At 52.0% G+C, this 17,447-nt stretch overlaps 3 protein-coding genes across 3 annotated transcripts; 2 read left to right on the forward strand and 1 right to left on the reverse strand.

The window, feature by feature from the left end:
• The first annotated feature begins 1,580 nt into the window (after positions 1-1,580).
• NDUFA11 (NADH:ubiquinone oxidoreductase subunit A11) lies at positions 1,581-4,978 on the forward strand. The gene is made up of 4 exons (XM_030966707.1): positions 1,581-1,732; positions 1,824-1,916; positions 3,786-3,908; positions 4,770-4,978. Exons 1-4 carry the CDS (start codon positions 1,651-1,653, stop codon positions 4,880-4,882), a joined length of 411 nt encoding a protein of 136 aa, XP_030822567.1. The 5' UTR covers positions 1,581-1,650; the 3' UTR covers positions 4,883-4,978.
• A 2,362-nt stretch (positions 4,979-7,340) lies between these two features.
• KLHL33 (kelch like family member 33) lies at positions 7,341-10,796 on the forward strand. The gene is made up of 4 exons (XM_030966818.1): positions 7,341-7,863; positions 8,118-9,051; positions 9,479-9,649; positions 10,220-10,796. Exons 1-4 carry the CDS (start codon positions 7,341-7,343, stop codon positions 10,794-10,796), a joined length of 2,205 nt encoding a protein of 734 aa, XP_030822678.1.
• Positions 10,797-13,777: 2,981 nt separating this feature from the next.
• Positions 13,778-16,522, reverse strand: LOC115914354 (platelet glycoprotein Ib alpha chain-like). Its single transcript, XM_030966840.1, is given in 3 exon segments — positions 13,778-13,866; positions 13,869-15,927; positions 16,477-16,522. Coding segments are annotated over 2 exon segments (2,145 nt in total). The 5' UTR covers positions 15,925-15,927; positions 16,477-16,522.
• Positions 16,523-17,447: the final 925 nt, after the last annotated feature.

Here is a 17,447-nt window from a genome sequence, read left to right on the forward strand (position 1 = left end):
CCCAAGCCAAGGGTCAGTGGAAGGCCCTGTGTTGTGAATGCACTCCACACCCACTCCTTCTGACCCTGAGACAGCTCTGGAACGGAGGGGGTTTGCCTGCTGCGTTGTGAGTGCACCCCAGCACATCTCTGGTGTGATACAGCACAGCTACCGAACCTCGGTCATGTCCCTTCTCCTTTTCCTGCTGCAGGGCTCGTGAAGCCCCAACTTTACTGCCAGCAGGATAGAGCACTACAAAAAATTCGTTTGGATAATGGAGCAGTAGCATCGAACTCCAGCTGTTTTGAGCTCCTGTTGGAAGGAGACACTGTGGGGGACTCCGCATACTGGAAAATGCAGAAATCAAGTATTTAATATGCTTTTCACATACAGGGAAAAGAGGTAGGGAGGTGAGAAAGCTTGAGCTAACAAGGATACAGTTGTAGACTTCTTCACTCAGATCTTGGGAGTTATTTCGAAAGTCGGGAAAACAACTGGAACAGCTTTGCTTGAAGGAATGTCACTGATAGGGGAGATGCATGCTAATGTCTTTACAAACCTATTTGATGGGTGAGGGTATAGGTGTTAACATCTTTGAAATGGCTCTTGAAGTCTCTACTAACTTCAAGCAGGTTTGTTACCGAGCCCAGATAGCCCAACTTCTGAAACAGACAAGTGGAGGATAAACCTGAACTTCTGAACTTTGGGGTAAAATGACGGGTTCAAGGGGGAGTATGTGGTAAGGCAGTTTGGGAAGGCTCTACCTTCCTCGTACCTCAGCCAATGGGAAAAGGAAGAGGGCAACATGCGACCGGGAATTTGGGATAAAAGGAAGCTGCGTCCTCTGAAACCTCGAGAGAAAAAAACGCCATGGGCATGCATCCCAGTGGATCCTCTCCCGTCATTCAAATAAAATTGCAGGATTCCTCAGTCTCCTTTATGGACATTGGCTTTTCATTGTGTGATTTTCCATATATCACCAAGAAGCACAGTAGAGAGTTGTCTTTTCATTGGTGTACTATGAACAACTAGAAAAATCAATGTATACAGCATCTCTATAAACTGTGTCAAAGCATGTTTATTATTTCTGCAGGAAATAGGAACCATACAGCAGTATAGACAGACAGTGAATTAAATCAGAATCTTTGAAAATTCATTAAAAATATTTCAAGCGCCAATAAGTAAGAGTTGTAGATCCTACCAAAAACGAACCACAAAAAACAAACAACCCCTGCCCCACAAAAACGCAAAACACCCACAACAAAACAAAACCACACTGCTCTCCCCACCCTGCAAGCAGCCAGCAAAGACAAAAGGGAGGGTCACAGCCCCGGGATTAGGCAAACAGCCTGGGCACCGCAGGTGGGGTACCTGGGAACACCAGGTAGAAATCCCTTAGGCCAGTGACGGCGCGGGCGTGCTTGGGCAGCGGCCGGCGCAGAGCGCACAGGCCCGGCCCGGCGCTGCCGGGGGTCCCGGTTGGCGCGGAGCGCACAGGCCCGGCCCGGCCCGGCCCAGCCCGGCCCAGCTGGGGGTCCCGGCTCTCCGCGGGGCGGGGCGGGGCCGCTGCACTCGTCACGCGCGTGCCGGCGCGACGATCTCTGGCCTCGCCCCCTCGCGGGGCGGGGCCGCGCCGTCCTCTCGCGATAGCTCGGTCGTGCCCTTGCTGCCATGGCGGGCTATTGGGACGGGCCCGAGGGCGAGCAGTGCCCGCAGCGCACCTGGCTCGCCACGCGCGTGGGCGCGGCCGCGGGTGGGCACCGGGGGGAAGGGAGGCACACGGGGGGCGGCCGAGCGGGGCCTGGGCTCGGGCCCGGCCAGTGACGCGCAGTGCTGTGTTGCAGGCTTGGTCGGGGCGGCGTATCGCATCATCCTGCTGCGGCCCGGCTCGGCTCTGGCCGCACTGCAGACGGCAGCGGCGGACAGTGTCACGATGGGTAAGGGCCGGGCCCCTCGGCAGTGTAACTATAGGATAGAACTCCGCAGGGACGCCAGCCTCGCCTGTGCCCGGTGTGGCTGCGCCTTCACTTTTGCCTTTGCCTCTGCCCCTGCACGGTTTCGGTGGTTCTCTCTTCCACCGGGCTTGGGTCATTGTTTAGCCAAGAGACAGAACAGTGAAATGGAAAGACATATCCTTGATTTGCAGGTGAGGTAACATATTTTTTGCAATCTAGAGTAAAAGGTACATTGTGATTTTTTGTATTTCTAGAATACTCAGTTTGTGGGCAACAACATAGTATAAGCAAATTTAGGTTTTTGCTTAATATATTTAGGCATTGTATTTAATAAAGTGCATTTGCTAAATAATAATGCAATATTTTTGGTGGCAAAAGGAAAATAAACGTGGGGTTTTCCCCGTCATGTTCTATAGATAAGGAGAAACTATGCAGTTGTCTTGAATTGTCTTTGGAAGAGAAAGTGGATGCTGAAGAGAGGAGCAGGGAGCTGAAGGGGCTGCATGGTTGAAGCTCACTCTGTCCCTTGTCAAGTGCAGTTTTCCTCTTAGCAGACTTTTGCTTTTCAGTCTTAATTCAATGGTTTGCTCCACCTCTGCCTCTCTCCAAGTGCTGGTGCTCTGAGATGGGGCACAGTCAGTCCAGGTTTGCGGTTTTGAGCAATTTGACTCTTAAACCAGGATCTGGCATCTCCTCTAATGAGCTGAGGTCGTTATGAAGGCACTGGGTCATGTAATCAGCTGTGATTTCAATAAATCCCTTAATCCTAAACAGGCATATTGGGTCTTCAGTTTCATACCTGAGGAAGGGTTTGTCCTGCCTGCTGTTCAGGAGCCGCACCTCATGGCCTCAAGCTGTGCATTTTGCCTACACATGCCTTGGTTCAAAGCAGGGAGAGCAGGAAAGTTGAAATGCAGTCCTAGGTCTGGGGGTTTTGTTTTTGCAGTGCTCTTTTCAGTTGATTTTGGCATCAGCATAATTCATTTTCTGCATAGGTTTGTAACAGGAGCTACTGGTTTTATATAGGGATTGAAAATTTTTAACCTGGATATTTTTGTTGTTCCCAAGAAAGATTAATTGAAATCTGCAGATGCTGCCTGGTAGACAGATTCATGTTTCATGATCAAGACTTTATATTAAATACAAACCCAGCTTTTCTTGACACAGCTCTTTGCCAAAGTTTGCAATTATATCATTGTAGGGTCTGATGGGACGAAGTGTGTAATTCAGTGGACAGGGTGCTTCTACTTTGCAGTTTCTTAGTTCAATTCAAAATTTTTCATTTCAAAGTCAGTTTACAAACAAGAATAATTTACAAACTCAATTCATTTTCCTGCTATCCAGTAATCATTGTGAGCCCCAGGCAGGCAGAGGAGGAAAGTGCCAGGCCTAGCAGTGTACAGGAAGAGCAGAGCCCTTGGGGTTGCTCTGCCTGGTGCTGTGAGGTGGCTTCACAGGGACTTGAGGGCTGAGTTACAGTGCAGAGTCCAGGCGAAGCTGGGGAAGTGGCTGCACAGACACCACTGCTCCCCTCCAGTACCCCCAGCTGTCAGGGTTGCCCCATGCCTTGTCGGGAAGGGCTGTTAGGTGATACCCTGTCAGCATGTGGTGCTCTTTGGTGGCAATGGGTGTGGGGTGCTCTGAGGCTCCAGCTCAGAGCGGTGCAGGGAGAGAAACCCAGAGAAGCTGGGTGGGACTGAGTGAATGCTGAGTCTCACTGTAGCAGCTGGGATAGCATGTCCCTGGGGAATGGATCTTCATTTGCCATTGTAGTCACTGTGAATATTGAAGTCGTGCTCAGTGTGAATTCTCTGGTCCTTGAGGATTTTGTTATTTTTTACTTCTTTACAGCTACACTGGGAGCTGTGTTTGGCTTAAGTACCTGTCTCAGTGCCCAAGTCCGGGAAGAGCCAGAGGATCCTTTGAACTATTTCATAGGCGGCTGTGCATCAGGAGCTGTCTTGGGAGTGAGAGGTAACTGTGGACAATGGCTACATTGAAATGTGCCCTTGCTGGCTTTAGAGACTTTTCAATTGGGGAAAAATGTTAAAGAATGTTGATGTCAGGCTTCTTTGGTAATGATTCATCTCAGCCTCTATTCATGCCAGTTTCATTGGTATTGTGTGGGCCTGCTAAAATAAATATGGCTGCAGGAGGTGAGGATGCCAAACGGGACATGAAGTGATATACAGAATGAAAGGAGAACTCACTCAGTACTGCCAGTTAGAGCTACCAGTTGTACCTTAAAATTGCAGGATAGGAAAAATATAGTTGTAGAAGTTCATGTTTTCTTGGCAACAAGTGTGATTTGTTTTAGACAGCAAGTACAATCTAGTATTTGCCTTGTGAATTTGTTGCATAGTCTGAGGCACAAACTGTGTCCTGCTCCTGTTGCTCTTGTAGCCCTTTGTAAGGCTTAAACAGCTCCTGCAGATACTGACGCAACTCTGTTTTCTTTAGACATTCATCCTCAAACCTAAAGAAGTGAGGGATTTTTTTAAAGTTGTAATTGTGGTGAAATATAATTAATCTTTACTTGTCCTGGTTGTGAGCTGGTAAGAGTTCAAAGCAGTGATTGCTATTTTTGTCACTCAAATGAGCCATTTAAGATTGCCACTTAAGGGGATGGGGCAGTGGACTACTGAAATTGATATTTCAAATTGCAAGCCATAAGCATGAGAACTCAATTTTATAAAAAGGTCACTTTTCCAATTCCTCTGGCCAAACAATGTTGCTGATGGTCAAAGGACTTATGAAAAATGGCAGTCTACCAAGATCTATTGCAAAGGAATTGCGCCTTAATGGGTCTTTTCTGGTTTGATGTGTTTTCTTCAGCTCACAGTTACCTCACTGGCACCACAGCATGTCTGGGGTTCGGAATCACTGCAGCTCTCATGAAGATCGGTAACAAGGAGGGCTGGAGACTGACAGGACCTCCCAAGCTGTAAATGTCACCTTTTCCCCTGTGAGCTGGCTTCCAAATGCTGTATGTACTTAAGACGTCATGTAATAAAGATTCGGTCCAATCGGCAGTTGTCACAACATGGTGGTGTCATGCGGCTTTTTCCTGGCATCTGGGCAGAGGTGCAGAAAGCTGGAGCTGCTGAAGAGGAAGCAGCATGTTCTGGTCTGGGTGCGATTTCTGTGCACATGTTACTTTGCCTCCATGTCTCAGTATTGTATGCTCAAGTGTGAGCACTATGCTGTAGCTTCGGTGAGGTTCTTGTAGTTAAGTGGGCCTTGTGGGGCTTCTTGACAAGATGTGGAATTACACTGCACTGAGCCCATCAGTGAGGGTCTGGAGCCAAAGCTTCTGAAGAAGTGCTTGGCTCTGAGCTGAAGATAGGGAAGGTGGGGTAGGGAAGAAGTCGCGGGTTGCTCACGATGTGTTTGAGAGCCTGGAGTCTTTCTTCGAAAAGCAATTCAGGAGGTCTAGAGCTAAGTGCTTCAGCGTTGAAAGTGAGGAATATCTGAGGCTGGAAGGGACCCCTGAATGCCAGCTGAGAACTGGAGCAGGTTGCTTATAGCTATATCTGGTTGACTTTTCTATGAACAAACAAGTGTGTCCTGCAAACCCACTACAGAGATGGATAGCATGGAGGCACAGAATGCACAAAAAGAGGTGAGAACTGGATCATTTTGCCTGGAGAAAAGGTCAAGATTTGATGTGATAGCACTTTTTCACTACTTAGTGGCTACAGAAAGTGGAGGCTCAGGTATGCAGTGAAGGATGGAAAATAACAAGATAGGGAAATTCTAACTAGATAGAAAAAAGAAATCACAAGCAGGATAGGTAAGTGCTGAAAAATGGACTTGCAGAGGATGTGAGAACATTTTTGGGGACACAGAATTCAACTGGACATGTGGGAACAGTGTGGTACAGAGATGGGACGTTAGGGGATGGGTGCATGAGTTACAGAGACAGGGAATGTGGACATGGGAGATGCAGGTGCATGGGAGAGGGGAGCATGGGGTCCGAGGGGAGGGGACAAGATGAGATTGGGGCACCAGAGGACAGCAGAGGGAGGGACAGTGATACTGTGACACAGTCACAGCCATGGCAGGCTGTGTTCCTCTGGTATGTGCTCTGTGTGGGCTGCTGGGGTCCTGGGTGTTTGCGGGGTGCTCCTGGGGGCACTTGAGGCTGAGCCAAGGGGCTGGTATCCTCCTGGAGCTGAGACCCCCAGCTCTTTGGGAGTCAGTAGCACAGCATAGCTCTCAGGAGCACAGCAGGTGGTGGTGGACCTATCTACCCCGTAATGGGGGTGGGGGAGTAGGCAATTGTCTGTTTCCTACCTGAAGGCTTGGGAGGGGGCTCTGCTTCACCCTGTGCTCTGGAGAAGATCAAGGTTTATAGAGGGGCCTGAAGGGCCAGGGGTCCCCAGCAGTACCTACCCAGGGTAACACGGGGTTTACAGAGCTCCTGTCAGCTTCAGCTGGCCCTGCTGCCTGTCCTCAGAGAATTCAGTGACCACTGTCCCAGCCTGGGGACTCTGGGGCCTTGGACCTCCCTCTGCCTGAGCCTCTCCCAGCTCCTGGCTGGGGCCACGTGTTCTGTCCAGTCTATAATTACCCGGACACATTCCTAGGGGGTCACAGAAGTTCTGCAGAGCAGCAGCAGGCGGTAAGGGGGACAAGGGCATGGCACAGCCTAACAGGCCACACAGTAATGCAGGGGCACAGAATACAGCAAGCGCTTCACAGGGCTGCAGTGCATGGCCTGAGCGAGGACAAGCAACACAGTGGGGGCAAGGGGTGGCAGTAATATCATGATAGTCAGCGCACCTTGACAGTATGCAGTGCAGGGGAGCATGACATGTGACATTGCAGACAACATTGCAGGATAACGCATCGCAATGTGTGACAGTGTGACACACGACGGGCAGTGCACAGCAGGCACTACCATGCACCGAGCAGGAGTGGCAGGCACTGCAGTGGGGGCCAGCAGCTTGGTTGCTTGTTGGACCATCAGTAGTTTCAGCTATGGGGCAATGGCTGAGGAAGGGTGTAGTTGTGTGTGCTATAGGACTGAAGCTCTGACTGGTGACAGTGGCCTGAGCTGTGTGGGGCAGCAGCATTGGCTGTGGGTCAGTAGCTTCGTGCTAAGGGTTCAGAGATGAAGCAGGTGAGATCAAGCTCAGCTATGGGGCAGTGAAATGGGATGTTGTTCTCACCTATGGAGCTGCAGTTTTGCCAAGAAGCATCAAAGTCAGTAATGGAGCAGTAGCAGAGCATGGTGGCCCTGGCTGTGGGGTAGAGGCTTTGGTGGTGGATCCGGTGGCTTTGCTATGTGGCAGTGCCAGTAGCAAGACCCCTTGTCCCCAGCCAGTACACCTGCCATGGGCCAGAGGCTCCAGCTGTAAGACAGCTCCCTGACACCCTGTTCCATGTGTTTCCACAGGCAAGATGTGGGTTGCAGAGGGGCCAGCCCCAGACCAGTGGAACCTGCGGGATGGGGCTCATGCTGGACACTTCCTGGCTGTGGCTGACCATCTCCGCACCACAGGACAGCTGGTGGATGTGACTGTGGGCCCAGAGGGTGACATGGCCCATGCTGTGGTCCTGGCCTCCATCAGCTCCTTCTTCCACCGCTTCCTGGAGGGCAGGACCAGACAACTCTGCCAAGATCCTCTCCCCCATATCCCCCTGCCACCTGGGGCCACACTGTGTGGCTGGCGGGCTGTGCTCACCTTTGCCTATGGGGGAATTGTGCCCCATGGCCAGGTGAAAGAGGTGGAGGAGGCTGCCCGGGCCCTGGGTGCCCCCCGGCTGGTGTCTGCCTGTGCCCTGCGTCTGGAGATTGACCACCAGGAAGACGGTCCTAAGCCCCTGGAGGAGCAGTGGGAAACACTAAGAGCCATGGAGCAGCTCCATGCCAATGGTGTGGGCTGTGACCTCCAGCTCCAGGCAGGGAATGAGGTCATCCCAGGTGGGCAGGAGGTGGGAGTCCCTATGAAGGGTTGAGGAGCGGGATAGGGTGCTCTGGGACAGCCAAGTCCTCTGATGGGGATGATAAGACTGCAGCTGCAGGTGGGGATCAGGCTCTAGAGGTGCCTGCAGGGCTGCTCCCTTTGGCAGAGCTGGGACTTTAATGGGCATGGGACCAGGACACCTGAGTTCCAGGGGCTGCACACTGCAGAGGGTTCCCTGCTGCTTCCCACCATTATTCCTCCTTCCTCCTAGTTCAGCGACTGGCCCTGAGCTGCTCCTGTGACTTCTTCCGGGCCCTTTTCACCTGCCCCATGCGAGAAGCCACCCATGACCCTGCCGACCCGCTGGTCACGAGGCTGTCCCCAGCCGAGCTGCGTCTCCTCCTCTCCTTTGCCTACACAGGAGCTGTAGCAGGGCCATGGCCCATGGTCTTGGAGGCAGCTGAGACCTCCCTGCGCTACCAGGCCTGGGGGCTCCTCACTCTCTGCCTGGATGTTTTCACCCATGGCCTGACCCCAGAAACTGTCCCTGATGTGCTGGCCTTTGCTGTGGCCTATGGGTTGGATGAGGTGGTCCATGTAGCAGAGAACTACATCTTGGCCACCTTTCCCTGTGTGGTGGTTACACCAGCCTTCCTGGATCTTCCTGCACATCTTCTCATCCGCCTCCTCCGCTCTGATGGTCTCAATGTCCTCCATGAACTGGAAGCCTTGGAAGCAGCATCTCGGTGGCTTATGGCCAATGGAGATGGCCAGGAGGATATAGCCAAAGAGATCCTGTCATCTGTTCGCTTTGCCCTCATGTCCAGCCTGGAGCTGAAGAAGGTCCCATCTGTGACTGCAGGGGTAGCTGACCCAAAGATCCTTCGTGAGCTCATGATAGCAAGTTTCACCCCCACGGCCCAGCTGCCATGCCGGGTACGTTCCTTGCAAGAGGTGTTGGTGGTTTGTGGTGGAGACAAAGTAAAGGGCAACCTGACTGCCCGGAAGCCCAGCAGACACCTCTGGTTTGCAGACCGCTACCTCAGTGCTGTGGGGCTGGTGAAGCAGGTTGAGTGGAGGGCACTGGGACACTTTCCTGATGGCCCACGCTTCCGTCATGCTGTAACTGTGGTGGGCAACAGCCTCTACATCCTGGGTGGAAAGCACTACTACGGGGTCCATGACACCTTAGCCAGTGTCTACAGGTGAGAGCTACAGAGGACTTGGACTTGGCATGTGGCACCTGGACATTGTGGGACGTATTGCTAGAGCTAGAGTTAGAGCTGCCCCGTGGATCCAAGACATTGTGGCATTGCAGCTGGTCAAGTGGCCCCAAGACATTCTGGGAAGGGTTGGGTGTAGGACTCAGAGGTGCCCTCCTACTCTGGGGTATTACAGGCTTTTTGGGAGTAGGAGTGGGAGGCTTCTATCTGGAGATGCCCCAGGACATTATGGGTTTGATATTGTCCAGAAGGAGGGGATATTCCCATGCAAGGTGACCATGTGACCAAGTCTCAAGGCATTATAGGACTGGCAAGTTGTAGGTGGGTTGTTGCCCTCAGCAGTGGCAACATCAGCTCATGGTGTTGTAGGTAACAGGTAGTCTCTTGCCCCTTTGCCTTTCAAACCCAGGTACCAGCCTATGGATGATTCCTGGGAGTGTCTGGCCAGTATGACATGTGGACGGAGCTACTTTGCTGCTGTGGCACTTGGTAATTTCATCTATGCCCTGGGGGGCAGCTCAGGGGAGCTCTACTGCACAGATACTGTGGAGTGCTACGACCTGGCCAATGACACCTGGAGGTGAGGCTGCTCCAGCCAATGCCTAGTTTTCCTTTTTTCTCAGAGCCCCTTGTCTTGGCCATGGTGCCCACTGGGTGCTTTGTGTCACTAAGTCTCCGGTGGAGAATGGACCTGCAGTGGTATTTGAGAGAGGTCTACTGGATGTTGAACAACCATGTCCCTTGGAGACTGGGTGTTGGCCAGTGTTGCCTAGTGGGTGGCAAATGAGTTTTTGGCCAGCAGTGTGTACATTGCAGATCTTGTTGGCCATCTGCCAATGAGAAAAGTAGTTTGATTCCTCTCATAGGCATAATGTTCATGGGGTGATGGCCAATGTTGCTCATTAATGGAGCCCACTGTGGTTGACCAATGGCGTGGCGACTACAAGGTGTTGAACAGTGATGGCCCCATCTGTGGGGTGTCCATTCTTTGTCAGCTGATGTTGTCCACTGGCGCTCATTGGGTGTTGGCAAGTGTTGCCTGCTGAGTGGTCAATGAAGCCATGGCTCACCAGGGAACCCCTAAGTAATCAGTCACTGCAGGACAGCCCTGCTTAACCTGTCCTTCACCTCTCCCTCTCTCCCTGACCAGGAGGTGCCAGCCCCTGCCAATGGCTCTGTGTGGGCATGCGGCGTGTGCCCTGGATGGTGAGCTCTACGTGTCGGGTGGGTGTGATGAAGCATACCAGTGTCAGGCATCCTTGCTCCGCTATGTCCCAGGTGCACCTGTCACACTCCTGGCCCCCATGAATGGCCACCGAGCTGGCCATGTCATGGAGGAGGCAGGTGGGCAGATCTATGTGGCCGGGGGCCTGTGTCAGCGGGCTGGGCAGACTGGCTACAAGGACCAGCTGACCTTTGAGGTCTACAGCCCCAAGAAGAACATCTGGGTCCTCCTTAGCCCTCTTCCCCGTGCACACGTAGTTGGGGGTGCAGCTGTGCTGGGAGGGGAGCTGCTTGTACTGGGAGGGTACAGTCATGAGACCTACCAGGACACACACTTGATCCATGCCTACCAACCGGGTACCCGGCGCTGGATCACCCGAGGCACATTGCCCCATGCCTATACTGACCTACAAGCCTGTGTTCTCACTGTACCCTCTGCCTTGCGTGCCCCCAGCTGCCTTAAGGACCCCTTGAGATCAACTGAAACTCCCAAAAATGCTTAGGATATACTCTTTGCACCCCATGGGATATGCAGGTAGCATCCATGGGTACCTCTAAGGGACAAAAGTGTCCAGGTCTCTCTCCCAGAGTGGGTACCTTCTGTGGTTTCCAGCAACCCTTCACCCTCAGGGTACACGACCTAGACTGTTGTGAACCTGTGGAACATAAAGCTTCCCCACATGAAGCCCTCTGCCTCCAGGAATATTCAATCCCCTTGTCTGGGCCCTTCACTGGGAGCTAGGAATCCCTCAATTTCCCACCACACCTGGGTTGAATAAAAGTGCTTCCTGAACTGTCTGTCTGGGTCTTGTTGTTTCTGGTGGAGAACCTAGACATCCAGGTGCTTCTCACAAGGAACAGGAGAGCAGGAGACCAGTGACCTGAGTGTCCTGGGTGGGTCATGCTGGGCACTGGGACTCTGTGTGCCTGCGTTCACTGCGCACCAGTGCATATATGTGTGTCTCAGGACTGAGAGGGGTCTTGGGGTGCATAGGGGATCCTGAGGGAATAAAGTCCTGGGGGTGCCAGGATTTGTGGGGGTTGATGGTGGGGTAGTATAGGGGGTTCTGGGGGCTTTGGGGTTCCTAGGTGGTTTTGAGAGGTCTTGGATTCCTGGAGTGACCTGGAGTGCTTGTTGTGTGAAGAGGTGGGAGAATTCCAGGGAGGAGTTGCAAGGAGAGGTAAAGGTAATGGGATTCTGAGAAATACTGGGATACCGGTAATGCCTGTGGGGAGAGAACTGGGTGGCTTCAGATGTGTAGAAGACAAAAAATTGTAGTCTAAAGAGTTCTGAGGAGAAGGGGATGATCACTTCACTTGGTCTGCTGGCCCTGTCTCTGTTAACCCAGTTCAAGTTTTGTTGCAGTTCCTTTGCTGCCAGGTGCACTGCTGGACCTTGTTCACCTTTCTGTCCACCAAGATACACAGATTTTTTTTCCACAGCTCTGCTCCCCAGATGTCTGTGCCCCACTTTTGGGGCCTTCAGGCTGTGCCAGCACTGGAGCTGCTTGCCTCATTGTTTTCTCAGGAAACAGGGATAGAGAGGATGGTGTGGTTAGAGGACAGGATCAACAGTCAGACAAGTGCCTCCTTGCAAACGTAATATGCATATGTCCATGGATACACTTGCACGCCTGACCTTCACCAGCATACATACTCATGCTGGCCAAGCACAGGCACATGTTCCCACCTGTGGACACTCCAGCAGTTAATCTAGCAGAAGGCCACACTGACTCACAGCAGTTTGACAATATATTTGGGGCAATTAGAACTGGAACTGCATTTCAGGCTGGAAAAACGATTCATAGGATCCAGCTGCTGCATTTATGCATGAGTTCTGGAGTGAGCCATTCGACCCCCACCAATGGTGGCTGTTGTCTTGTTCTCACACCTCCCAAAATGTTAGAATGACATCTAGACAGGTGGTCACAAAGTTTGGCCAGCTCTGGAGTGCTTTGTCCAAGTATAATCCCTTGAAAGTCATACCTGTTGCACTTCAAAACCTCCCACCTGACTCCTCCACATCTGGCCATCCCATAAGGGGTCATGCAGAAGCATCAACACTTGCACTTTCCTTATTACCTGCCAGTGTGATGCTTTTTCCTGTGTGATTCAGTACCACAGGGTTTGGGGCCAAAGTCAGGAATAGGAGTGTAAGTGTGCAGTTTTGAATGCCAGAATACACAAAGCATCTAAAGCTGTTAAAGAGTATCCAAAGGAGGCCACAGAAATGGGGAAGGATCTACAGGCGAAGGGTATGAGTAGCAATTGAGGGCACTTGACATATTCAGTCTGGAGGACATTGAGGGGAGACCTCATGATGGAGACCTCCCCTGAGGGGAGGCAGAGGCCAGCTTGGTCTCTGCTCTCTGGGACCTGGGGCAGGACCCTCATGTGCCCCCCTCATGGAGGCATCCCATTGAAACAATATTAGGAAAAAGTTCTTCCCCCAGAGGGTGGTCAGGCACTGAACAGGCTCCCCAGGGAATGGTCACAGCTCCAAGGCTGCCAGAGCTCCAGGAGCGTTTAGACAATGCTCTCAGGCACAGAGTGGGATTGTTGTGGTGTCTGTGCAGGGCCAGGAATTGGACTTGATCCTCAGGGGACCCTGCCAACTCAGGATATTCTACGATTCTGGCATTCCATGGACTTTTCTTCCCTGCCTTCACTATTACAAATACCAGGACTTGTGGCAGGCCCAGTGAAATCAAACCAGCACTGTGACGGTTGTCACAAGGGTTCTTGGGTGAAGGAAGAGACGAGAAGGTTGACTCTATTATCAGAAGGCTTGATTTATTATTTAAGATATATATATACTACATTATAACTATACTACAAAGAAAAGGAAAGGAGAGTTCTAGAAGCTTGCTAAGCTAAGAAAGAAAAGTAAAGAATGATAACAAGGCTGCTCTCTCCAACTCTGAGAGAGTTCTCTCTTCGGATTGGCCATCACCTATAAACATCTAAGCTGGGCCAATCCAGGCGGACCTGTTGCATTCCACAGCAGCAGATAACCTATTGTTTACATCTTGTTGCTGAACTTCTCAGCTTCAGCAGGAAAAATGCTGAGAGAGGATTTTTCATAAAAGAAATGTCTGTGACACAGCACCCCTTTTAAATTCAGGCACAGAATATTTATTATGTGATTAAGAACCTGGCACTGAGTGGAAAGTGTATTGCATCTTTGTGTGCATAATTTGAGCAGAAGCAGTTGCAACAGAGCACAACATAAGTTCTGCTTGCCCTCAATCACCCCAAAACCAGGCAGTGGCAGCCCCCGACTATCATTGACCAGTTTAGGACATTATCTTCCTCTGCCAAATACCCAAGCTCTGGAAACTTCAGGGTGTTTGAGAATACTAGAGGAGGGAGCTAGATGGCTTCCTCCTAGGCAAGTAGATCTTTCCCTTGTAAAACAAAGCATATAAAACAGAGCCATGACTCTCAATCTCTTTCTCTGAGTGTACACATGTGTGTAACACATTTACATGGTGTTACCTGCATATTTCACTCTGACATCACCGATGGTCTCAACACCCTTGTCTAGGCTGTAAGCAGATGGGGTCCTCAGGAAGCAAGGTCTGTGACCATCAGCTTCCTGGAGAAAGGCTTGACTGATGCATGCAGAGGACTGTGGTGAACCCACAACTCCTTTGTGGTGCAGAAGGAGTAACTTGCAGGAGGACTGCGCTGTATCCCCAGATCTTTAATTGTGCAGTAGGTAACCTCAGGGCACAATTCCACTTCCTTGATTGTACAGAATTTAGGTTGCTGGAGGGGGACTTTGAAGCTGCTGAGATGCATCATAGAGTTTCCTGTTGACTCCCTCCATTCCAGCAGTGGATACTGCACCTCTTGGGTCTGCAGGGACTGGTGCCAGGAGGGTTGTCCCACCAGACACATCCATGTCAGCCAACTTGCTAGAGCCAGCATGGTCAGGACCAGCAGAGCCAAGGAAGCCAGGTAGAGCACCCAGTGCAACAGACAGCAGTTCCTCAGCACCCACTGCCCCCACTGCAGAGCCTCCCCACCTGCCTGCAAACACAGCACAGGTACAGCCCGTCCTGGGATGGAGCATGGGCAGAGGGGAGGAGGAGCAGGTAGGGGGGAACATGCAGGTTGGGTGAAGTGTGTTGTGTCCAAGGGAGGTGGTAGTGTTGGGGCATGAATGGAAAGCATGGTGTTGGCTGACATCAGAGTTGGACACGGAGATCTGACAATGGAGGAGGCCTCTAGCGTGGCAGTGGAAGGCACTGCTGTGGAAGTGGTGGGAAATGTGCCAGTGGACGCCATGAGACTGCCATAGATACTGTTGGCAGCAAGGGTGGTTTGGGGATGGCCGCTGGTGCTAGAAGGGCTGCTGCTCATAGCTGTTGGCAGTGAAGTGGCATTGTCAAAGGTGGCAGGTCTGTGCAGGGTGATAGTGGTAGCAGCCATGAGAATGGTGGCAGTACTGGGGGTCTGTGTGGGTGTCATGGTGAGACTGGCTGGTACAGGAATGGTGGTGCTGGGAGCTCTGATGCTTGTCAGCACCACAAGCAAAGGGTTTGGGGAAAGGGTGGAGGTACAAGAGGTGCTGAGGGAACGTCTGGTGAGGGGAGATCTTGTGCTAGTAAGGGTAGGAAGGCAAGATGAGGTAATAGCACAGGGCATGGTTGTGTGCCCTTTGGGGATGAATGGATGTGGGGGGAAGGTGGTCATGGTAGCTTTCTCTCTTGTTTCTTCTTCATAAATATATTCATCCCCTCCTTCCTCATCCGCATCCTCCACAATGCTGCAGTTAAGCTTGAAGTGAATGATGGGCTTTTGCCTATGCTCAGCAGGACTGTGGCACAGTACCTTCTCAGGTGCGACCTCCACCTTTGTTTCCTCCAGACCCCGCTCTGGCTGATAAACAATGTCAGCATTCTTCTGGATCCAGGTCTGGAGGTAGTGCAGGTCACAGTTGCAATGCCAGGGATTCTCAGTGAGGAAAACATACATGAAGAAGTGCCCCTTTGGGAAAAAGTCAGTTGGCAGGGTCTGCAGCTGGTTCCCCGAGAGCCAGAGGGTCTCCAACTTCTTCAGGTCCTGCAGCAACTCCTTGGGTAGCTCCTTCAGGAGATTGTCTGAGAGGTCCAACTCCTTGAGTGCCTTCAGCCCTGCAAAGGCCTCCTGGGGCAGCTGCTGCATCTTGTTCCCTCGCAAGTCCAGGTTCTGCAGCTGTGGCACTGTGCGGAAAGCCCCTGGGGCCAGTGTCTCCAGGCTGTTGTGAGCCACTGCCAGGTGGGTGAGTGCAGGCAGGCCCTCCAGGAAAGGTAGGGCTGCCAGTGCATTGTGGGAGAGGGTCAGCTCCTTCAGGGACAGCAGCAGGGCCCCCGTGTGCAGAGCCACCAGCCCATTGTTGGCCAGGTCAATGTCCTGAAGCTGGGTGAGGGACAGAAAGGCAGTGGTGGAGAGGGACTCCAGGCGATTGTCACTGAGCAGCAGGATGCCTGTGTCTGCAGGCAGGTCTGGGGGCACTGCGCTGAGAGCCTGCCCTGTGCAGTTCACCTCCAGGAGGTCCTTGACCTTGTTCATCTCTGAGGAGCAGGGCTGGGCTGGGGGCAGCAGAGCCAGAAGAGTAACCAGGGTCAGGGCAGGGACCTCCATGACCTGGAGCGGGAGAACCGAGGGGTGTGGGTGCAAGCAGGCATGCATCTACACATTGCTTTTCTTCCCACACAAGCAGCACTTGCAGCAAAACTGGTATCCCCTGCCAGATCCTCCGGCACCCTCTGAGCTCTGCAGCTCCTCCCTGGGATAGTGGAAGGGAGAAATGAATCCCACTCCTACTGCCATCTTGTCCTTGGAGGCCAGCAGATGACATTTTGGCCCTTTTGCTCTCCTCGTTCTCTTCCATAGTGGGGAGAATCTGACTGATAGGCCTCTTCACAGCAATGCCTTCTCCACTGGGGCAGCATTGCTGCCCTCACCACTGTAAAAGCCATGCCTCTGCAGTGTTTGTGTCCCAGTATACCCACACCCAGCTCAACCCAGACAAATCATGTGCTGGAAGAATCTCCCTGAATATGCTCTTATGCAACACCATCTAAGCCCTATGTTAGATTTGGAGGGTAGGAGCATGAAACATGAGAAAAGAGCTTCCTGTGCACAGATATGTCTTCCATGAGCAACCAGGCCCCTGTGAACACTCTGACTCACCTGCAGATCTTCCAGTGTTTGCTCTCCTGCTGCTCTGCCTCCTCCTGCCCACAGACCAGGCAGTGCTCTGGGACAGTGCTAGTGGGGAGCTGCCCATCCCTCTATCAGCACCCGCAGTTGTGGGAGGGGAGCTGTGGTTTCCTGAGCAGCCAAACCCATCTCCTGTCCTTTCACAAAGCCCTTGTTTTGGCTGCACTGCCACATCACCATCTCTCTTTGCAAAATGTCGAGGATCAGCAGGCATTGCCCCAGCAGCAAAAGGTCCTGCAGTCTGTACTGGATCCTGCTTGTTCTGCTGCTCAAGCCAGTTTTCCCCTTATGAATTGCAGGAGTGCTTGCAGAAAATAATTCCATTGGCTTCTGGAGAGGAAAGGGGCAGGAACATTGTCCACAGCTTCTGAGAAGGGGCTGAGGTGGTAACAAAATGACTCCATGTCTATGATGCTGGAGAAGCCCTTGCATCTGGATGCAGGCAGGTCCATCTGGACCAGGATGCCATGAGGCTCAGAATGTCTCTTGCTGTCTGTGATAGGAGTGGGATGGACTGAAGCTCTTCTCTCTCAGCAGCTATAGTTTAAAGCCCTCTTCTCTAGCTTGGCAAGCCAGTGAGTGAAGATGCTTTTTGTCTTTTCTGACAGATGGACTGCATCTGCCCTCAGTAGACCAGGTTGTTCAAAGCAAGTCTGATGGTCTAAGCAGCCAAACCCCTGGTTGTGGCACGAGACCTGTAACCATTTGTTGATTCCTCAGATTAGACTGGCTCTTTCAAACCCCTTTGCTTTGACTGGGAAGGTTGATGAAAAAACTACCTGTGCTCCAGAGTCAGCAGCTACTGCTGCTCCTGGGGATCTGTAATTCTCCTTGATGCTTCTCACTGGCACCCACATGAAACAGCTGCAGCAGGTAATGGTGGACTGTGCGAGGCATGGTAGCGTCTCAGTGAAATCTCTGTTAGGAGTCCATGGTAAGCA

Source organism: Camarhynchus parvulus, chromosome 28 (genome assembly GCF_901933205.1).
Source record: "Camarhynchus parvulus chromosome 28, STF_HiC, whole genome shotgun sequence".
Classification (NCBI taxonomy): domain Eukaryota; kingdom Metazoa; phylum Chordata; class Aves; order Passeriformes; family Thraupidae; genus Camarhynchus; species Camarhynchus parvulus.